Raw genomic sequence first — 23,449 nt, forward strand, 5'->3', positions numbered from 1 at the left:
TGATTATTTTATTATCAAAATAATTATATAACCAATAAGAACTTTAACAAGTGCAAATATATAATCTTAATGACATACATATAATAATAAAAGCGTTAAAAACTAGATATTTAAGAAATCGAAATCGTTTGGCATGACTTTTTTCTAATTTTAGACATTTTTATATTCTTTATAATTGTAGATATACATTATTGAATATAATACATAATTTTAGAAAAATACTATTTTTTCGATGCAAATATAAGTTTACGTACAAATTTTTAATGTGTTCATAAAGCATAACAAGACAAATATAATTAACTGATTCACATAGAAGTAATCCATAGTATATATATATATATATATATATATTTATACATATATATACATATATACTTGTTAAGCATAAGAAGAGGAAAGGAGAGTCATATTTTATCTGATGAATGTCTTATCACAATAATATTTTGTTATTCTGATAAAGATGAATGTTTATCTAGCGTTCATATACATATATACATATATAAGTATATATAGATATATATAAACAATGATTAACTTTTGAAAGATGATGTTTAAGCGGAACTGTCAGAAGCTGATGTCTTTTGGAACGAAAATAACTAACAACGTTAAAATTTTCATTTTTAGAATAGAAGACTGTGAAACTGACAAAAGTGCGGCGCCATATTGCGTGCTTGTGTTTGGTTACTGTTCTGGCGCGTGGTCAAGAACTATTATATTTAATTAAATACCATGTCTGATAATCAGGTAAGCTTCCCGATTTTAAAGAGCAATTTATTGACCTACATTTCGTGGTATAGATGTAACATAACATTTGAATGTTCAATCATATTTTGAATCTAATCGGTCTAACCTTGCGTATTAGGAGCAAAAACCTGAAGCCGGCCCAGGCGACGCGAATTCCGAATACATCAAGCTTAAAGTTGTTGGAAATGTAAGAAGTTGCCGTCTTATTCTTTTATATTCACGTCTTAGTTCCATAACGTTTAATGACAGGTTTCATAATTTCTTTTTTTTTAGGACAGCAATGAAATTCACTTTAGGGTAAAGATGACCACTCAAATGGGTAAATTAAAGAAATCGTACAGCGATCGTGTGGTTAGTCCACTTTTTAAAATAAGCGTGTTTCTAAATGTCATGCATTTCAAAAAATAATTTATTAAAAAAGATAGCGCAAAAATTTTCTTATTTTATTTTTTACACGACATGTGATAACTAACTGAAATCGTGTACAGTAAAAGTATAAGTTAAAAAGTTCATGAAAACTTTATATCATCATTACGACTAGAAGACTTTTTAGTTTTGAATGAATTTCTATATATATCCTATATTTATAAATGTAATTTACGGAAGTATTTTTAATCTTCCAAAAATAGAAAAAAAGTGATAATTTTATCTCTTATTGCGAAAGTACCTAAAGTAATATTATCTTTGTGTATTTTAAAACATATTTATGTTTTATTTAGGGTGTTCCTATGACATCACTCAGGTTTTTATTTGATGGTAAAAGAATTAATGACGACGAAACACCAAAGCAGGTAAATTTCTATATAAGCTTAAAATTTTTAATTAACTATTGTAGAAGTAGGAATTCATTACACCTTTACCTTACATTACCATTACGCCTTTAAAATAAATGATTTAAAATTGAATAAAATTTTATCACAATTTATCTTTTTTTTAGATTAATTTTATTATTACATTTATAGCTAATATAATTCCATTTTGTACAATGATAATATGATACTAATATTGTTTTTTAGTTGGAAATGGAGAATGATGATGTTATTGAAGTATACCAAGAGCAAACAGGTGGTCGCTACTGAAGAAATTTATTCAGTTTCAATATCTTTTAAAGTGAAAGTGACTATCGTAAAGAAATGGACAAGTTTATCAGTATATATATATATGTATGTTAAAGAAACATGTAATTTGGTTTTTTACGTAACATTTTGATGTGCAGTTCTACATTCCTGTAACGTGGCAAGTTTAAGGACCATCAACAGTCAGTTTCATACAATGTATATGTTCATCCAGCAAAAACAAAAAAAAAAGAAACAACTGAAAAAGAATCATGCCTTAAATACAGTGAGTTTTGTCTATTAATAACATTTGGCAATATATTTGCATTCTATGGATTTCCAAATTTATAGATTTAGATCGCGGGAGTTTCCGAAAGTTTTAATTTCATTATTGAAGTACGGTAAATATTACATAATATGAATATGATTTAAACAAAATTGTTGCGTTTAAGGTACGTCTATAATAAAAGAGATAATTGTAATATTTTCCCTTTGCCTTTTCTATGTAATTTTAATATTAACAAAGGTATTTTCTACTTCAAAAGATATGCATTACTGGTATGCAAAAAATTACTTTTCATGGATAAATTATGAAGAAATTAATTCGATGTAAGTAATGTGGATGTTTCTGAAGAACTTCTTATTTTAGATTTCATTTTATGTTATTATCAGTAAATTATATACAACAAGGACAAAATTTCAAATCACTATACATAATAAAAATGACTATTGTATAGTTATACTTTATGTATAAACTTTAGTAAAAGAGGTTCTCACTTTTCAAAAACTGCTATTTGATTTATATTGAAGTTAAGCATTGGGCCAAAGACTTACAGATTTAAACAATTTTTTGATATATATAGTTTGAAGCTATATGATTCTATACGGGCATCCTCATTACAAAATACTTATTCATTGATTTAACAGGACAAAATTTTTACAAATTGTAATAAAATTTATTCTTGTACAGATAAGTAATATAGTTTCTGTTTTCATTAATAAGGTGTAAACATTAATTGGCACTTTTCTTTCATTGTATGTTTAAACAACATTCGCTTTTTTTTAAATAGTGTAAACAATTTAAATAGATGTTTTAATGAGAACGAAGAAGTAAAAACAATAATTACATTACCTTTAGTAGTACTCTATCATGAAACTTGTAGCACTTGTTAAATAGAAGAATAACTGAATAATAATAAAAACTAGACTCTCATTTTCGTAACAAAAGCAGAAAATAATTTTGATATAAATAATATTGTAATAATCGTTAGATTTACGATAAAATTGCATCTACATAACTTTATCGATTTCACAAAACGTGTTTGCATCTGCCAAAAGCATAAATTACTTGTAATAATTATCTAGAAAATAAATGATTCTTCATCTTTCTCTACTTACTTTACATATTGTTTAAAAAATAGTTACAGAAATAAAAATGCTTATAGATTATAAGGCAATCTTTTCATTTAATAGAATTGCTTTTATTTATACATTGAACAGAGTTGATAATTGCTATTATTATTTATTTTTTAGCACTTCTTAATGTATTATTCGCAAATTTTTAACATTATAAGCGGACATTCGTAAAAATAATTAACTATGTACAGATCATCTTGAGTTAACCAGTAATTCTACTATGTGGCGTCCTATCATTATTACACATTTACAGTGATCTATAATTTGGAAGAAGCAATTTTTTGCCTGTGTAATCATAGTTTCACAAAAATTGAAGTCTCAAACGGAAAACTTTTTTGTCATAAATACTAATTTATTAAAAATCGAAATGTATGCTAACAAAGATTTAAGATCAGTTTTTAGTTAAATGTGTGCATATAAATTGCTTCTTCAAAAACAATAACAACTTAATTGCCACAGTACAATTACTTAGCATTTATGCACCGGTGCGAAAAAAAATCAGCGAGTAGATAAATAGTTCGTTCAATAAAATGAGTTTATAGGTTCATATACACAGCCCATAAATATGCATACAGAAAAATAATGCATCAAATATTGTTTGAATCTCGAGTTCACTGATCGGTGAAGGATTTCCTATAGTTTCTCATGAACTGTTGCGAAAAATTCACATTATTAAATTAGAACAAAAACTATTTTTACAAGAGAAGGTTTTACAATATCGTTTATGGTGTTAATAACAATCTCACTTACTACTACATTGCTGACACAGGATCTTTTAACAATAAAAACGTGTTAATTTAATATTCCAAACATAATTTGCATGCCGTTCTTGTTACAGTTAATGTATCATTCTAGAAAATTATTTCTTAACATCTCCGCCAATTTAACATGACAATTACCCCTTTACCTTCTAATTAAAAATTCATGCATGATCAATACTTCTACCTTGCTTATATAAATTTAGAATCAGAGTAAAACGTGTTATGAGTTGCAACAAAATTATATAGGGATTTAAATTCGAGCTTGTTATTAAATTTATTCAGAGATAAAGTTCTTATAAAGACTTCAGTCTTTGATTTTGTCATGTTTATAAATTGTAGATCTAATATAATCCTTAGTATTTTTCTTGATTTATTAATGAATTATAAAATATTCTATTTCTGAATAATCCGGATGCAAAGAAAATTTTGAATCAAGATTTTTTTGTAATTAACAGAGTAATTATGATAATAAATTATAGGATATAACGGATTTTCTTTCCATATTTTCCCTACATTAAAAAGAAGCACACAATAAATTCAATCCTCCTTAACAGACAAAATTATGATTTCATTAATAATGATATTTATCTTCAATGATATAATTTATCTAATTCTTAGCATAACCGAAATTTCGATTAAAAGAATTGAATAGTTCTCGTGTCTTAAGTACAAATGCTACACACTAAAAAGTATTTTTTTTATTAGGACATAATTTATATGTATATACTTAAATAGAATGTACAATGTGTAATTCAAAACATAAATTTCTTCGGATATAATCTTTCATGTATTATGACTATAAACAATAATAATTCAGCTCTCACCTCATTTTTTTCTCGTAATACTTTCATTCAATATTATGTCTACTTACTCATTGCATCATAATAAATATAATTATCCATAAAGTATATTAGAGCAATCTGTTAATTCTTAAAGCGATGTTATTTCTTGGCGAGGCATTGTATGGAAATAAACCTGTTGAAAGTCTTCTACTCATTTTAGAGTAAGTACTTTTCAACACTGTAAAATGTTACAGTATGTCACGATGCCATACCCATGTTTTTTTCGTATGGTCAAACCTATGCGCTAGCCATTGCTGTTCTAACAATTGGTACCTATCTTGATTTAGGTACAGAGGTTTCCCGCGTCTATAAAAAGAAATTAATAAATGCAGTATAATATTGATATATCTCTAGAGAGGTAAAATAATATAACAAAAATTCCAATATAAATGTATTAAGAAATAGATTGCAATTTTTCAATATCTTATCTGATATTAAAGTGAGGCTCTTACTTCAGATCTCTATCTTCTTCCTCAAAATCATCGAGATATAAAGATCCCCATAAACAGACACGTTGACCACGAATTACTACAATATAGGTTGATGTTACCACCAAATATATACCAGTTCCACCTCCACAATCTATCGAATGCTATAAACCAAGGAAGAATTATGTTTATATAACTCATATATTTTTATGCTCATACAAAGGAAAACATATATATATATATAGATAAAGTACTTACTTGAACAACCTCGCATACATTCCACTGCTTGCGATTTTGTTTTAAACAAACGATGGCACCACACAATAAACAGATACTAATCTCCTGAGGAATTGAATGACCTTGACGACACTGTCTTCCATGATAATACTAAAAATGAATAATCATTTATAAGGTTTTAATATTCAAGTATAAAATGATATATAAACTATAATTAATTATATATATTCATACTGTGAAAATCTTCTCATATTCCCTTGGAAGGCTCAGTAACTTGGGTACTTGCCACGACACATGCTGTTCCATAATTAAATACCTGCCTACATCGCTTTGATTTACAAAAGCAAGGAATTGATCACACCACATACGGGGCACCGATATACTAGTTTCGCTATCTTGCCAGTTCAGAGCTACAGCAGAGTTAAACATGTTCCAATCCATATTTTCTGTAACTAATTCCAAATAACGAACTAATCTCGCAAATTCAGTTTGTGGTGATCTAATTATAGGTAATGGTTCCTCATATAAATGATAACGGAGCAATGCAGCTACTCGTAAAAATGGTAAACACATAAATTGTATCTGAAATGATATAATTATGTATGTGACAAAGTATCTTAAAAAGAAAACAAGAAAATTATGAATTATGTTAACTAATTTATACCTACCTGTTGTTCGATACTGTGCATTTTATCTCGTGCATATGGTGTACACGATGAAGTAGATGGATCATATAAAACAGTATCTGAATGGTAGAGTGGGCTATTATTGAAATATTCAATGATTTTGCAGAATATAGTTTCAGAAGATATAGGACCGCGCTCGATGCATTCTCTTAAAAATGTATCTCCTAAAAATGTATTTCTCTCTGCTTGTGTGAGACGACCGCTTATTTGTATTATAACTTGATAGTACAATAAGTTGTATATTACTTTTACTACACTAGAGAAATACGCTGAAAATAAATAATTAAATTTTATGAAATCACTAAAATATTTACAAATGAAGTTATTTACTTACCTTGATCGGCATGCAAAGGTAACAATAATATAAACTGTATAAGAAGAGCAGTCGGATCTCTGAGAAGTAAGGGGACTTCTCCCTCGTGTAATGTTAATGCGAGTGGAGTTGCAGGCTCTGGAGGCAAACCAGATAATTGTTGCCATGTGTGTTGTACCGGCCAAATCATACATAGACGTGCATTTTTTGCCAGAACATCAAGAAGTGCAACTTGAAAGAAAATGTTATTGATGTAAAATCTACAATCATAGTTATTTTTAACTATCATCAACAATAAAATAAATGTACCAATGCAATCACGTTTTGGCCTTAAAGGTATCGTAGTAGGTGGTGGAATACATAATGATCCACCACGTTGAACAAGTTCAATTTCAAAATTAGTTCGTGCTATAGAAGTTATGAAAACGAACAAACTCTTGTAACTATGTTGTTGTTGACACTTAGAATTTGTGCATCTTGTCATATCCTGTACTGCTTTACGCATTGCTTCAGACAAAAATGTTCGTCTCTATAAAGAATGTATATGTTGTTAATTGCAAAGAACAAAGCAAGTAAACAAAATTTTTGAGATACTTACTGTTGATGGGTTTCGTTGTACCTCTTTTAGAAGATTATTTATCTCTGGGAGTAGTGTAGTGAAAGGGACGTAAGGAGATCGGACGATTGTTCCACGCTTCCCCAATTGAGGAGAAAGTGGAAGAAAACAATTAGCTAACTGTCGACAAAGTGGACATAGATATTCGCCACTATCTACAGCAAGAGAAAGCTGCCTTTGTTGGTGACCCAGAGACTTTACATATGGCAATAAACAATCTAAATGTAAATGATGTCCACACGTTTGCACATATACACCACCTTCCCAACCTAGATTAACGGATAACAGCAACGAAATCTGTAAAACACCAATAAGAATGTATACAAATTGTTTTACTGTATTCAATGGATATTATATGTTAAATATTTACAGTATCAAAATGTCGGTCCATTGCATCCATTCTACGGTCAAAATAGGCACCACGTGTATCACACTTTGGTATAAGCGGATCATCATCAGAAGTAGGTAAAAGCAATCTATCTGGTTGCTGTCGTTCATGACCAATCACACTTGTCCCCTAAGAATAGAATTTATATAGAATTAAGTAAGTAGTCAATAAAAATGAAATTATATGAATAAAATTGTACGAATTTAATTACTTGAACTAATACAACAAGACCCATAGGATTATCTTCAGTACTAGGACTACTCTGACTGCAAATAACGCAATCGTATTCTTTTTTGCTAGTTAGTTTAGTCGCATTATCTTTTTGATCCCAATCCATACCCGATACCCCTGCTTCATCTAAACAAAACATTATAATTTTTATTTACATTTTGTTTACATGCAGCACATCAAATTCATTATATCTTATATACATATTTTATCCTTTATATTTTACCTGTTTCCATTGCTTTTTCCATGAATTGCTTTCGTTTATTGGCAAATTCTGCCATTAATTTTTGCTGTCTTTCTTTCGCCCGTCTTCGTCTTTCTTCTCTTTCTCGATCTTCTTTCTCTCGCTGTTTATCTTCGCTTTCCTGCATACTTGGCCATAATTTGTTCCTAGCTTCATTTATAGCATCTTTGCACATAGGATCTAAATTTGTAATTTTGTTCAGTATTTGCGCGATAAAGAACGGACCATCACCAATTCGCGATTCTGTTGGTTCTATGGTTGAACTGCTACTAGCTTCATTATCTGACATTGCAATTTGTTCAGGGTTATAACTATCTGGAATACCTGACAACTGTGAATGCAATTTTAACAATAATGTGATTATACTCTCGTTTACTTTTACAGTTTGTGATTGTAATGATCCACCCTAAACAGAAAAAAATTTATAAAATAATAAATTAATAAATATAACAATTGATTTACTAGAATATACGTAAATCATTACCTGAGCATCTCTTCTTTTGAAATGTTTATATGAACTTGATGTAGATGGAACAATTTCTGTTGTTGTTACTCTAGAATTACTCAGTCTTGAGTACACTGTGGGTGCAGCAACTATTTCATTACCAGCCATAACAGCAGGCCGTTGAGGTGTAGGTGGCAATGCAGGTTGACCACCAATATCTGTATATAGTTAATAGAGATTGAAAAAAGAATACAAGATTATGAAAACATGTTCTAATATAAAACGATATTAATTAGAAGATATTCGTTTTAGTGTCTTTTTCTATATAAAATTAGTGTCTTTTTTATATGATTAACATAGAAGAAAGCAGAGTATATACATATTTTGCGACAGTACAGAATGCATAACATTGATAAGAAGGATATAACTATGGTTAAGGTGATAAGATTAAGTAACATACTGTTTAGTAAAGGAGGTGATTCAATGGCAAGGGCCATGGATTCTTCGGTGGTTGATGGCAAAGCTCTTTGTAGAGGTATTAAATCATCTTCACTATTAGCTTCTGATATAGTAACAATTCCATCTTCAGGTACAAAAGTTATTTGAAATTGGTCTATAAAATAATTAAGAAAAGAATAAGACATCATTGCGATATTATATAATAGATTTAATCAACACCAAAGTATCCATTTTATAGTTAAGAACATACAGTATAATATATGTATAAAATATGATATATATTGTACCCTATACTAACACAGATTAAGAATTTTATGTAGAGGAACATTAAAGGATTGTTTGTTTTTAATATATACATAAAATTTACAAAACTTATAAAAATGGAATTAGTTTATCAATGCACAAATATTTAATTTACAACTTGTTTTTAACTAGTGTGTTTTATATGATTACTTAAAATATATGAAAAAACAGAAACAAAACATACCATTTGGTTGAGGTAAAGCAGGTAAAGAAGCATTCACAGCAATCTGTAACCCAGTGTCATTAGTAATAGTATCTAAAGATGGAAGAGCTAAAACTTCTAAGGAACCCTCATCTGTTGCATCATTTATCATGAGTGAAGTTCCAACCTCAGCCATTTCACCTTGAATTTCCCACTCAAAATCACCTAAAAAAAATGGTAAATGTCGTAAATGTATAAAAAATATGTAGCAAAATGTAACCCATTGTAATTTAATGATAGCTTTACTCACTATCTGAATTACTTGGCTCCGACTCTTGGATCAGGATGACTTGAGGTATCACTGTCCTCAAATTTTCTGATAAATCATCACTTTTGTACCAACCACCTAGATCCATATCTTTTATTATACGAGATGATTCGTCACTACTACTATATTGACACAAAGGATTCATCTGATAAACATGAAAAGAAATAGTATTATTATTTTATAATTCTGTAATTCTGTTATAATTAGTTACTTACAGATTTATCAGGTATTTCTGCAGTAATTACTGCCATTTCTAATAAGTAAATAGTCAGTGCCATTACATGCTCTGATATGTTGTGTCCATACACAGCCTTATATAAAATTATTAAAATCATAGCATGAAAAACTCTTGATCGTAGTACAATTCGTGGATCATCATATGCTGGTGAAACAGGAGCAGGATGCCTAAATGGTGGCCATGGAATTGCACTATTTTTCAATTTTCCTGATTGTTTTACACTGAAATATTTACAAAATATTTAATGAAAAAACTAGACAAAATTATGAAAATTAAAATAAACCAATAATTTTATATATATTAAAAGAACTGTAGTACAACGTTTTTATGTTTTTTTAAATTATTTTTTCAAATGTAGTTTATTTACTATTCAGTAAAGCGATCCATTGCCATCTGGAAATCTCCTTTTTGTGCTGCTCTTAATAAAACATGTAAAGGATCAAATAATTCTTCCCAAACTAGACGTGGTTTTGGACCATACATTCCTTGCTGCATATTTCCACTAGCTTCAAGATTAGGTGCTCTGTACACTGCAACCTGTAAATCATATTTTACAATTTGTACTTATAAAAAAAAAATTGTATTCTATTTAAAGAAATATAAAACATACATCAGATAATACAGATTCGAAATCTCTATTTTGGGTACTACCAGAACGTTCGGGCATTAACTCCATTAATTGACTATGGGTTTTATCTCCCATAGATAATAAAGTAACCATTTCTAGGCGGGACATTTCAGGGTCAGATAAACCTATAACAAGATCGTATTTTTTATATACATATATGTATGTAGATTCCATATGTTATTAGTGAACTTAAGAAAATGGTATGAAGAACTTGCCTAAATTTGTCCGAACATTAACCAATATAGCTAGAAATGTTAAAAAACTTTCTAACATTGGTGTGTCATGTTCTCCATCCATGTATTCATTTTGAGTTCTATACAAACAAAGACTCATCTCTTGTTTTATATGAAACCTAATGGAATAAAATTATTGACAAATATAACTGTAATTTAAAGGGTATGTATAATATAAATATATGTTTAATAAGATACTGAAAATTACTTTTTAACGATTGTTTTTAGAAAAACATCTGGTTGTAGCTTTGTTGCACAAACTTGAAGTAGATAAAGATCTGCATCTACCATCGAGTTACAAAAATTGCACTGTATGTATGTCATAATTTGACCTTTTATTTGGAGACCATTACGCACCCACAATCCATTTAAAATTTCATAAAACGCAACCTAAACAAAAATTCATTGTCTTAATTTTCATTATTTTAATAGCTAACAATATATTACAGCAGCATAAGATATATAATATATAATGTAGCACAACATGAAATAGTATAAAAAGTAAGTTTGAAAGAAAGGTATTTATTGAGAAATTATTTCATTCCATAGCTGAAGATATTATTTTTTAACGTATGCAAGATGCGTAAAAGAGCTAACGGTACTGAAAAGAGTTTCGTTTTCTATAATTTCAGTTACTTTAATAATTGTTAAATATGATACATAACGTTAAATAAATGAAATACAAATTTTTCTAACATTAATGAAATTTTATTTAACATGAAATGTTCAGGTATGCTGTTGAAATAAAAAAGAAGTTCTAAGCATGTAGAAGACATCAAAATGTCTATATGTGATCCACTTATAATAAATTTGTACAAAGATTTAAATTTATTTGTCATAATTGTCATGTATATTCATATATATTTATCATTTGCTTTATGCACATGATATTGTTAACATGTAACGTACGAAACATTTGAAATTTAAATATAAAAAAGACAGGTTCCCATAGAATACATGATTCGTAGACTATGGTAAATCCCCCACTTAATCAACCAATCCCGTCACTGGAAAGAATTCCAACTTTCAACTGCTGTGTTGTCAGTTCGTACTGTTCCTAGCGATTCTACGATCAATGAACAAAGAGGGGACATTTATAGCGTCCGAAGAGCTGACTAAGAGCTCTTCCTCGTGTCAGTGTGATTAATTCTTCAGCAATTTTCCGAAAACTTGATTCCATCCTCATAATCAGTATAGCTTTAAAACTTGTGACAATAAAGAAAACAATTCCATAATCAAATGATAAAAGAAGAAAGAAGAACAAGATCGGACACAGTGTTATTTGTGCAAATTAATTTCCTCTTGATTCAGTTGTCATTGAATTAAAAAAATGGCTACAATTAATTTAAAGATTATTTTTATTTGTATCTTATGCGCAGAACGATTTACATATAGTTTTGAATTTGGTTATGTCGATGTAAAAGATTTAATAAAATTTGGACATGAGGTGGTGATAGACATTTTTGAATCATGGGACTTCATACGTCCAAAAGATTCTGAGTATGACAACAATTTGCCATTTATTCACAGAATGGAGAAAGAATTAAAGAATCGTATATCGAAAATATCGCAACAGATTGATACTTTTCAAGAACAGATAGATATGCGTTTGGACAGCATTGTAGCTAAACTTTTAACTGAGATGCCGTTACAAGAAAAGCTTGATCAAAAGTTACGTATGATTGATCAATTCGTTGGGAAAATCAACGATTTATACAATGTCTTCCATTTGTATTCGAAAGCGCCTAACAGATACGAGAGGTACACATTAGAAGATTTCGCGAGAACGTGCGTTTCCTCGAGATCGGATGCTCTCCCTGATCTTTTGAAAAGCATTCATCGGCTTTTTGTTCCTTCTCCCGACGAGATTCTTAGCAGAAGCGTTCTCATATTATTGGCAAACCAAATGCAAGTAAGTTTTTGTAGATTTTTAAACACATTTTCAATAAAGAAAAATGACGCGTAATAGTGGGAACATATGTATTTTAAATGTGTTTTCTAAAAACTTAGAAAAATAAAAATTTCCTTCAACTTCATGAATTTGTAAGATAATTTTTTTAGATTATATGAAATGGAATAAATTTTGAAGTATTTAATATTTTGGCGATTCGAATATCCGTTAATGTACTGTTAGAAATTAGTTAATCGTGACTATCAAGGGGTATTACATACGGGAGAATATCATAGTGATCAAATGACATCCGACAATCTGTACCTATTTAAATTACACACTCGGTACGAACATAGATAACACTGCAATAACTTTGCTATTGTTTATTATCCGAACAATCTTTTATTTCGTGTACTATATATATTTTTATCTTTTTAAAGAAATCGGTAAAAAAAATATAGAATAAACTTAACAAAGTTAATGATATAGGGAAAATAGACAATGATTTGTTTAATTATCTAACAAACTCTTGCGTAAGCTATATTCTCTCCAATTTTGTATTATCAAAAATAATTATCAAAGAATTGTAACGTGATCGTTACAACAAAAACTTAAAAATTTTCTGCCAACTACTCTGCCAACGAGTGCATTTTACAAAAAAAGTTTTATTAAATCAATCATTCAATGTCCAATAAAGAGCAAAAGAACGAAATGCAACATTTCTGTTGGAACAACAATGATGCAGTTTGTACAAATGACTTGAGTACGAAGTATGAAGAGAGAGGGAGAATGAAGAGGAGCATGCGCAGAAATATGTAACACCATTAAGCCTCGAACGATCCCAACTCGAGAGGGGAGGAACACAGAGAGTCGAATGACGGGAACAATAACGTAAAGTTCTTAGTAGAGCCTGTGCATACGAGGAAAAGTGTTTGTTTCGGAGGTATATTTTCGTCGTATAAAAATCACGACTATAAATTACTTTCCAACTATAAAAGACTACTGTTTAGCGAATGTTTGTGCAACGATATATACAGTGAAACATTTCTAAACAACATAGAATTAATAATCCAAGTATTTAAAAAAAAAGGATAATATAAGATTTTTTAATAGTTTACTAGATTTCAATGCTTTTGCTTATTACGGTCGAAACGCTTCAATTAATCATGCTAACCTTTCACGGCCTATATAACTTTCAAACGTTACTTTCCATTCGTTAATAGAATAGAGCCATTGGAAAAAGTAATGTTAAAATTAAATCGAATATTATTTTTGAGTTATCAGTAAATAGTGTGATACTAGTCAAGTGTAGTATATATTTTACAGAATATAAGAACGTTAGGGGATTTCGTTCTTAGATATTCTGTCCGAATAACAGTACCACCTTAAAGTTTCTCACATCGTTCTGTCGTGTCGTCTTGAATACTTGCACGCAGGATTTGTGCTGTATGTAAATACAAATGCGTCACGTTGAAACAATATTTGTACGTTTTAAAATCGTCACATAATATTTCACATTTGTACATGGTTAAAAAGGTATTTATTGATATATCTGCGAATAAAATATGTATGAAAATAATTTAACCTTCACCTTCGAAATCGATCTGTTTGTAATTCGATAACAATAAATATTAGATATAATTCGTGACTTGTTACGGTAGTTGTCAATGTAGCGTCAACGAATATCATAAGATATCTCTATTTATTTAACTGTGCGGAAGACGCAATCGTAAAAATCCCATCAAAGGTTACTATATATCTGAGGGACAAAGTAAATCTATGCTGTAATGCTTATTTTTGACAAAGGAACTGTATAAACATATAAAGTCTTTAATTATACTAAAATTAATACAAAACATAATATATAGATATATTTACGTATATAAACTACATAATTACTAATTTAAATGTAAAGAATGAACAATTTTTAAAAATATTTAGAATTAGATTTAACACGTATCTGTCAGATCAACTGCGATTTCCGGAGGATTAAAAATAAATAATAAAGAAAGAAATATTACAGAAATGACTAACTTAAATCAACCGATATTAAAAACAATCACGTTTTAAATAGGGATATGCACATGTAATAAGATTACGATAGATACGACAAAACTTTAAGAGAGGCTATTTTTAATACAGTGAAACCGATTTTTATAAATTTTTAATTATTATAAATTTGGTCAAATGATTACCGACTCATTTTTTCCGAACAAACAAGTATCGCTTCTTAAAGATTTCTATATAAGACATCACAACGATATGAGAAACTTATTACCTATATCGAAATGAAAGGGCAGGCGCTCAAAATATCGATCGATTATTGTCGAAATTGTCTGAATCACTGGAAGAGCTAATAGCTACACGCGGATGTGACTCACGTTTATATGAATTAAACGTGACCTACTGGAGATAAAAAAGTATTATCAATCGAGAACGAATCTTCGAAATGTTATATATCTTAGTAATTTTTCCGCAAACAAAACGCGCGATATGATTCTAATCCAATTACTGACGTATCTAATTATCAATGTAATCGGTACATTCGACCCTTACCATTGAGCTTAGCGTTTAGCAATCTATGTGTACATTTCGCATAAACATACAGTATTATGAAATGTTGTTATAAACATACGACGTCTTAGTGTCAGAGATTCCAAAGCCGTTACGTATTATGAATAGTGTTTTATTTTGGTATTTTTTTCAAATTGTACGAGGAATCTCGTTCTGCATTATACGATTGATTTATTCCGAGCCGTGAGAAACTTGAATTGTAGTAGACTTTTAAGTAAGGTCAAAGTAATGACAGCTATGTCACACTATTTAATTCCGTATTGTTAAACATGACTCACCATCAATAACATTTTTGATATGAAAAACAACAGGGGACTAGAGGAGGAAGTACGATATTTACATACCAATTCGTAAACGATAATTATAAGAAGTTACGGTACTATAGAATTTTGTCAACTGAATTTTCATTCATGTACAACTTGTTTAAGAAGTGAATACAAATGTATCTTTATTTACTATGGTTACTGTGGATCAGCAATATGACGCACGACACGGAATGAATCACAAAATATACTAATTAACTAATTGATTAACAAGTAAGAGGAGTGTACACCAGACTATTTATGTCTGCAAAATACTCTTGACTGAAATATTTAACTTATTAGACGATTGTGCATTGAAACAATTTCTTTTAGCACGAATTTCAATCTTATATTTCCATACAGGTATTAAATACTCTAATGGATCAAATATAAGTCCTTATGCACCGGTTCATCTATATATATACATATATATATATATATATAATTGAAAAATTTAACCCTTCAAGAATCAAATAAATAGACTTACAAAATGAAGATACGAAACATCCATGTATGCTTTCTGTTTTTCTGCATAATATGGGGAACATTGAGTATAAAATACGATACAACATTGATCGACGAAATGCGAAATAAGTTGTTGCAATTGGAGAAAACATTAGAGAGAGATTTGTTTCACTCAAGGCTCCACGAGTTTGAAGATGGTGGAAAGTACCTATGGCTCATAAAAAGTTTCAAGAAATTCGGCGATGAACTAGAACGAAACTTCTCGACCAATGGTTATGAAAATTTAAATGCATTGAGTTCTATTTGGTTATGGGCTCGAACAGAAAACGAACTAAAAAGAATAGATGGTCTGTACCGAGTTTTTCGAACGATGCAAGAGGAGACAGTCGGCAGAAAGATTCCTCTTGATATACCGAAGCTGAGCGATTTCTGGGATATAATTCTACACGATCCGAATGCGTCAATTGTACGCGCCCTCACTCGAATCGGTGACCTGATAGTGCACGAAAAATTGTTCGTTTCGGCTTATCAGGTACAAAAATAAATAAACGAGTTGTAAAGAACTTCCAATTCTGATGATCAACGAAGTAGCGAACGTTCTTCTTTGATAATTAGCAATTCAAAGATTTAAGAATTTATTGTTCAATATGGACAGGTTTTGTATTTTCTTTTTCTATTTGTTTCTCACTAGGAAGCAGCTTCGCAAATTTGTAATGAAAATCAGTCGCTTCAGCAATTGCTCTATAATTTATATACAACGGTAACCCTAACGGAAATCAAGGGTTATGGTATGATCCAATTCTCTTATAAGCTGCTGCGGCTTTATAACCCAGGTATGGTGCAATGACTGTTATCTGTATATTGCATAACTTGTTATTTTCTTCTCCAACTTTTGTAACTATATTTAAAAATTTTATGCTATAGTATACAGTTCACAAGCACGATTTTATCATATTTAAAAAAAATATTCTGATCGCTTATTATTTAAAGAAAAGTATGCTGCATCTAATATAGTATATTATTATTGAAAAATTCGCTTTCTAATTATAATAAACTTGACGTAGGTACTAATTTCACTGAAGAAATGGAAGTGGTGAAGCAACAGTATGAGACAAGAACGATGGAAACTCTGCGGGCTGTTAAAACAGCCATGGCGTTTGCTCCACGACAACTCTGGAGATGTGATGCGAGATCACATAAATTAGGTATATTTTCCTACTTTCGCGTGTAACATGTGTAACAAATATAACTGAAACAATTGTTATAGATGAAACATACACCAAATTAACACAGTTGTTCCAAGGATATATCGTGAACGAAGTGGACTTAAACAAGGACTCGAGTTGCAGAGAAAATTGTGCTTATTACGAATATTCGAAAGTTCATGGATGTTACAAAAATCAATTTTGCTCCCAACAGCGCAAATGTAACGGTCGAATACTAAAATGCGAATATATTGATTCCGATATGTGGATTTGTCCTTCGGTAAATTGAAAATTTTTTCTGCGTTCAGATGTTATATAATAAGAATGTATGTGAAGTGTTTACAAATTATTTCAGATACAGGAAAGTGATCGAAGATACGAATACATAGAATATGAAAATGGTCGACTGTTCGGACAAAAAGATACTTGCAAGAGAGGAACAACCAAAGTAGATAGCTGGTGGCGTTGGTTATTCTGGCACTGTAGCTATTGTTTTTGTTACTGTGATGACAATAATATAAACTCTGATCGATACTTTAGCTTAAGGGAAGTTGTATCTGATGTAGCAAACAATAAGTAAGTGACTGACTATGGCAGGTATTTTAGGAAGACTCTTAAGATGTCACTGCTTTCATAATTAATAATAATATTATTTGTTACAGAGTCGTGACGGGCATCCGATTCAAGAAAGTGAAGCAAATAATACATATGCAGATACAGGAAGGTGAATTGATGCCACATGGATACATTAATAAATCCTCTATATGGTGGAAACCAATAGAAGAGTTCAGTGTATTAGATAACAACGTTAAAAATGGTGTTGACTATCACACATTATCATGGGAAAAAAGGGGGTTAGATTTAGATGATCTAGTCCTTGATGACAATTTGCTTTTGACAGGTACATTTATGTGTAAATTATTTTTCTTTCATATCCCTTTTTAAATATCACGCTTATAATACCTATTTTTCAGGACTCAAGTTCCGAATGATTGGTTCACGATTAAACTTAGAAGCAAGAATGACATCTTTTAATTTCACGACTGGGAAATTAATAAAACCGCTAGAAAGGAGTTTCTGGATCAGTCATGATAGAACCAATAGGTAAAATCTGCACATGTCTTGTACATATTTTTGTATACTTGTAAATGTGTGTTTGCTTATCTAGCATTATAATTATTTGCAGAACTGAAGTGACATTTGAGAATCCTGATATACCAACTCGATTACCTCTTCTAGCACTACCAGACTCGAAACCATTCCAATACCTGAATTTTGCACCAAGCGATCAAAAAAAAGACGTTGCTCAAAACACAATACCATTCATTGATATTCAACCAGTAGAATCAAATCCACCAGTTCCAATTGCAGGTGCCGGAATTTTTCACAAAGGCCGACCAGGATCGGGTGGATTTGTAGCAATGAGATTGATTACGTATGATTTTAGTAAACATTTACAAGTTGATTTATCTCCTTCTGCAGATACAGTTATCGATGCTCCAAATGAAATAAGAGTAGTATGAATGTAATTTATACGCGTATTACTAAGATATAGTTCGTAACTATCTTTTGTGTTTTATTTCTACTTTCATATGTCTTTCATTAATTTACATTTAAGTCTGATAAGTGTGATTTATAAAATTGATTATATATCAGTAATAACTCCCTTTTTTTAGAAACAATTCTCCATTAAACAATTGTTTTTTGTGCCATCTTAGCATGTATAACTCTTTTAAAACAACATATCACAAAAGTTAAATTCCTTTTGTATTTTCTTACACTCCTAATTCCAATAAGACTTTCAATAATGATACTTGCTACTTTATAAGGAATTATATTTTATTGTTTAAATAGGAAATTCATAGATTTTCTTTAATATTATGCTATTGAAATAACTTAATGTAAACCTACTCGTTGCTCAAAGTATTTTTTGATATTATTTTGATTTATTAAATAAAATAACTATCCGAAAAAAACCAACCGATATCCATATATATCATATACACATATCGTCATAATAAAATTCTACTAAAAGTACTCAATGACATTCGAAATAATAATGTCTGCAGAAAATATGATTCTTTATAGATATTTTCAAATATTATTTTAGTTCTATTTAAAATGCTGTACATGCACATCATAACTACATTGAAAGAATATACTAGGAAGTAGAGAAAAGTACTTACCTGAACTCGTAAAGGATGCATCATTAGAAGATGTAACATATCAGTAGGAGGTAATAAATCATTTAGGGTAGCTCCTTGTTGACGCACAGCTTGGCACATAAACACAGCAAAGTACCGATGCAATGGTAGATGAAATGATACTTGTAAACTGTCACTCTGTAACAAAAAGAAGGGCTATAATAGTATCGATACCTTAATTCAACTAATTAATTGCATATTAGGAAAAATAGAAAATATGTTATTACAAAATAAACATTTAATTACTTACCACATTTGGATGAGTGAAATTTATGGCATCTAACCAATCTTGTAATGCCGTGAGACAAAATGATAGCACCCTACGAGTAAGAGCAGCACTTTCAGGACCACGTAAATGAGAAACTAAAGCCCACATGGGATATGCACTAGCTTCTAACTCAGCACTAAATGCAGCGTAGTACGTATTAGATTCATATTCAACATGTTGATTTAATTCTCGTTGATTCACGTTCATTCCTAGGAATAAGCACAACAAAATATTTTATTAGTATTTCAAAAGTATTTTGTTATGTGTAAAAGTAATTATAATTACAATTGTACAAAAGTTAAATAATACCTTGAAACATAGATAGGAAATCGAACCACATTTCTAAAAGCGTATCATCGCTCATAAATCTAACAGCTATAGGCTTATGTGAAAGAACATTATTTAAATCTGATACAATAGGCCAATAACAGTGTTCCTTCATTACTTGTCGTTCACAGTCTACTACATAATGAAAATTTTTATCTGGATCTAAAAAAATAAGAAATTATATTTAATGTTAATAAACAAATATCGAAAGTTTAATAGAACTTGTACAAATATTACCCACCATGTAAAGTGTTTTGAATCAATATCTTACTCATCATGTACTTTAAAGCTATTACCATAACATGCAATAACTTTAATTGATCTACCATTTTCAATGCTAAACTTTCATTACTGAATAGCTGAAATATAAAGCACAAACACATCAAGCACTTTCTTTATTATAAATATAATGTTATTCTTGGATAATACCTACCTGTACACTGACATGGACCACCTTGTTGCTTAAAGTATCTGGATCTGTTGAACGTTCAAGCATCATTGAAACTCTACTGTAATGTAATACAAATGCACGAGTAAGTGCTTCTTTATATTCTGGATCCGGTAACATATTTAATAGCAAACAAACTAATTTCTGTGGAAATTGATAAGCTACTGTCCAAAACATTAATTCTTCTAAGAAAGTAGTATGCTGTAAATGTTCTTGTAGTGATGCACACTCTAAAACAATATAGTATTTATTGTAAATATATTCTGCTACAACTGTAGATATACATTAAAAGAAAAAATTTACCTTTATATTCATCAGGTGGCTCTGGATTTGGCAAAGACCTTACTGCATTTTGATATATTTCGTTACTATCTTGGCAATAGCTATCATATTCTGGTTCTCCAGTTGATACAGTAGGATCCATAAGACTTCTATACTTTTGTGGATTGGTAAGAGCTGATGTCATAACATGCCTCATTAATGCACCCATTTTATTGAAATCAATGAGCATTGTTAGATATTCGTCTGCATCTTGAATTGCAGCTTCATAATTTCGTCGACCCACAGTACTATATTAAATAAAATATTTCCACACATTATACATTTTTTATATTTCTAATAATTAAATAGAAAGATATATGATATACCAATTCTCGCGTAAGTGTTGTATAAGGCGAAGAATTATTCTAGGCATCATTGCTTCTGCCACACACATTAAATTTGACGGAGCAGCTGACTTATCAACAGCGGCCTTTGGACCATGTCTATCACAAAATCTAGGACAACAATTTTATTAGATATCATTCTTTTCTTAAATATCAAGCAATTTTATTTGATAAAATTGTTACCCTGATTCCTTCATAACGGATGAGTCACCACAATCACAAGCACCACCTGCTTGACTTAAAAACATATTGAAATCATGGCCATAGTGATTGCCTTTTTTGAAACATTCTGTACATAAGGACATACATGGTGATATACCACATGTACGACAACGATATGCTACAAAATTAGGTGTCCAAACCAGTCCACATGTTGTAGCATTATCATACATTCTCACTGAAATGTTTATAAATATTTGATTTGGATGGATGAAAATTTAATCCAATATATGTTTTATAAATGTATGTTTCAATATGTATGTTTTTAAACATTATAAAGGTTTTAAACTTGCATAACTACATTACTGAAAAATATAATTTTCTTAATTAGGTTAAAAACTTTCTAGTACTTAATATTGTTCTGAAATTATTATTATTGATTTAGGCAATTTTTGTTTTGACCAAAGTATTTGTTACATTTTATAAACTTTACTCTGTCATGTATTAAGATCATTCATGCACCTATATTTTCATAAATATAGCAATTTATATAAATATATATTTGACTGGTAATCTTGCTGCTGCCAAATACGCAAATTGCACTATACTTATATCACAGACTTCAAAATAATGCTCATAACAAAGCATATTATTTAAAAGTATCAAACAATGATCAGACTATATTGCAGTAGCTATTAAGTTATCTTAGATTAAATTTATCTTAAAGATAAATTCTATATATTGCTTTTTCAATAGTTTAAACATTTAAATTAAATATTATTTATAACAATATATAATATGTATTTATATATACAATATATTTAATAAAGTAACAAATCTTTTAAAAACATGTTTCATGAATATTTGAAGCAACTGTATATAGTATAATCATAACATAGTGCAATATATAAATATGCAAAAATATCAAACACATTGCATAAAATATATCTATATTTGTCAAAAATATGATTAATGTGATAATACTGACAATGATCAATTCATTTAACTTGTGGGCTAGAATATGGTCGGATTTAAAAAGTTTCCGTACTGTGCAGTTTAAGAAAATAAAATACACATGGCGTACCTGTTTTAGCAAACTTCTCCGGAGTATGACCACTAGCTATTAACCATTTACACCAGTTGATAGTTTCTCTATCACCAATATCTTTACTAGGATTTAACAGTTCATCCAATAATTTACTAAGAGATGGTGGACATCCATTGTCATTAGCTAAATTGCTACATTCTGCATGTATATGGGCAGCTGTATAACTTTTACTCCTGTTCCTCAATATTTCAGTGCATAAATTAGACACCGAGAACATCGCGAAATATTGTCCTCGCGCAGCGAGGGTATCATTGATTTTGATACGTGTTGCGGTATCCTCCGAGAATGACGAGTGTACGATGTCACGTCCTGGCTTCGCCAGCTCGCCAAATCCCGCGGGAACACCTCAATGGACCTGTAAATAATGTAAATAGTTATTATTGTAATGGTGCAGATCGTTGTAAAAAGCGTAACCTAGAAATAACAGACTTAACAGCGGAAAAGAAATGAGCAAGTCAAGTCGGGAATCAGGTGATACCGATGTTAAAATTTCAGGAAGCCGACAGGACAGCCGATAGTTGCCTGACGACTTACACCTTTTTGCGTGTTTCTCGTGTGAAAACTTCCGGGAAACCTTTCAAGTAGAGGCGGCCCGCGGACCAGGGAATTCTCAACAACCTCCATATCAGTGAGCATCTCCCGTCAACTTTGTCTTCCTCATCAATTTTGACAACATGACGAAAGCAGCAAGGGACCGTTACCTTATACCACTCTCCTGAACCGTGGATTACTATCGACTTTCAGCTTTCGTGTTTCGACAAGTACTCGGTACTTGCACAATAATCGTCGTTGATACAACACACATTCACACTTACCGAACAGCAAAAGCACTCGATCACCAATCGTTCGATCAATTGACCACAGCTTATATTCTTCTACGGTACATCTTCTTCTTTCTGATCAAGAATTTGTCTATCTTATCGACAGAACAATGACAGAATACCAGATCTTGTTTTTCAATGAATGTATTTCATCAGAACGTTTTCACTACGTTCAAATCTATACACGTAGATAATACTCATTAGCATAGTAATTACCAAACAATATGCATAAAAAATTTATAAGAATTGATATAATTAAACAAAATTAAAAATATCAG

The 23,449-nt window shown here is 30.2% G+C and overlaps 3 protein-coding genes across 13 annotated transcripts; 2 read left to right on the forward strand and 1 right to left on the reverse strand.

Annotated features, from left to right (window-relative positions):
- The first annotated feature begins 586 nt into the window (after positions 1–586).
- On the forward strand, positions 587–2,081 carry LOC117165895 (small ubiquitin-related modifier). Its single transcript, XM_033349373.2, has 5 exons — positions 587–744; positions 863–931; positions 1,018–1,095; positions 1,464–1,535; positions 1,761–2,081. Exons 1-5 carry the CDS (start codon positions 730–732, stop codon positions 1,821–1,823), a joined length of 297 nt encoding a protein of 98 aa, XP_033205264.1. The 5' UTR covers positions 587–729; the 3' UTR covers positions 1,824–2,081.
- A 1,164-nt stretch (positions 2,082–3,245) lies between these two features.
- On the reverse strand, positions 3,246–23,320 carry Ubr3 (Ubr3 ubiquitin ligase). 8 transcript variants are annotated; one of them, XM_033349364.2, is made up of 31 exons: positions 23,166–23,316; positions 22,780–23,065; positions 22,327–22,705; positions 21,267–21,480; positions 21,066–21,194; positions 20,722–20,987; positions 20,404–20,648; positions 20,212–20,329; positions 19,953–20,132; positions 19,626–19,852; positions 19,358–19,513; positions 10,943–11,124; positions 10,717–10,853; positions 10,484–10,626; positions 10,241–10,410; positions 9,851–10,094; positions 9,618–9,780; positions 9,350–9,532; positions 8,864–9,016; positions 8,443–8,621; positions 7,941–8,364; positions 7,698–7,843; positions 7,469–7,615; positions 7,081–7,395; positions 6,792–7,011; positions 6,504–6,713; positions 6,152–6,438; positions 5,718–6,065; positions 5,505–5,633; positions 5,271–5,410; positions 3,246–5,124 (listed from the first exon to the last, which is right to left on the reverse strand). In XM_033349364.2, the coding sequence occupies exons 3-31, from the start codon at positions 22,565–22,567 to the stop codon at positions 5,007–5,009; spliced, it is 5,814 nt and encodes a 1,937-aa protein (XP_033205255.1). In that variant the 5' UTR covers positions 22,568–22,705; positions 22,780–23,065; positions 23,166–23,316; the 3' UTR covers positions 3,246–5,006. The 8 variants fall into 8 exon arrangements, with proteins under 8 accessions (XP_033205255.1, XP_033205249.1, XP_033205254.1 ...); XM_033349358.2 differs by lacking the exon at positions 22,780–23,065 and having other exon boundaries at positions 23,166–23,320; XM_033349363.2 differs by having other exon boundaries at positions 23,052–23,316.
- Positions 11,801–18,736, forward strand: orion (chemokine-like protein orion). 4 transcript variants are annotated; one of them, XM_076628053.1, is made up of 10 exons: positions 13,410–13,568; positions 15,511–15,735; positions 15,865–16,498; positions 16,658–16,799; positions 17,031–17,171; positions 17,234–17,451; positions 17,527–17,747; positions 17,834–18,072; positions 18,146–18,275; positions 18,358–18,736. In XM_076628053.1, exons 3-10 carry the CDS (start codon positions 15,992–15,994, stop codon positions 18,692–18,694), a joined length of 1,935 nt encoding a protein of 644 aa, XP_076484168.1. In that variant the 5' UTR covers positions 13,410–13,568; positions 15,511–15,735; positions 15,865–15,991; the 3' UTR covers positions 18,695–18,736. The 4 variants fall into 4 exon arrangements, with proteins under 4 accessions (XP_033205257.1, XP_076484168.1, XP_076484169.1 ...); XM_076628054.1 differs by lacking the exon at positions 15,511–15,735 and having other exon boundaries at positions 13,410–13,699; XM_033349368.2 differs by lacking the exon at positions 15,511–15,735.
- Positions 23,321–23,449: the final 129 nt, after the last annotated feature.

This window comes from Bombus vancouverensis, chromosome 3, assembly GCF_051014615.1.
Source record: "Bombus vancouverensis nearcticus chromosome 3, iyBomVanc1_principal, whole genome shotgun sequence".
NCBI classification, from domain to species: Eukaryota; Metazoa; Arthropoda; class Insecta; order Hymenoptera; family Apidae; genus Bombus; species Bombus vancouverensis.

Coding starts and splice junctions, on each gene's coding strand:
- LOC117165895 (XM_033349373.2), top strand. Junction 932..1,017: donor AGCTTAAAGTTGTTGGAAAT/GTAAGAAGTTGC, acceptor CTTTTTTTTTAG/GACAGCAATGAAATTCACTT. Junction 1,536..1,760: donor ACGACGAAACACCAAAGCAG/GTAAATTTCTAT, acceptor ATTGTTTTTTAG/TTGGAAATGGAGAATGATGA.
- orion (XM_033349366.2), top strand. CDS start 12,065: ATGGCTACAATTAATTTAAAGATTATTTTTATTTGTATCTTATGCGCA. Junction 16,800..17,030: donor GCTGCGGCTTTATAACCCAG/GTATGGTGCAAT, acceptor AACTTGACGTAG/GTACTAATTTCACTGAAGAA. Junction 17,748..17,833: donor TCTGATGTAGCAAACAATAA/GTAAGTGACTGA, acceptor TATTTGTTACAG/AGTCGTGACGGGCATCCGAT.
- Ubr3 (XM_033349358.2), bottom strand. CDS start 22,567: ATGTTCTCGGTGTCTAATTTATGCACTGAAATATTGAGGAACAGGAGT. Junction 20,649..20,721: donor GCCACCTGATGAATATAAAG/GTAAATTTTTTC, acceptor ATATTGTTTTAG/AGTGTGCATCACTACAAGAA. Junction 19,853..19,952: donor TTTCCTATCTATGTTTCAAG/GTATTATTTAAC, acceptor GCTTATTCCTAG/GAATGAACGTGAATCAACGA.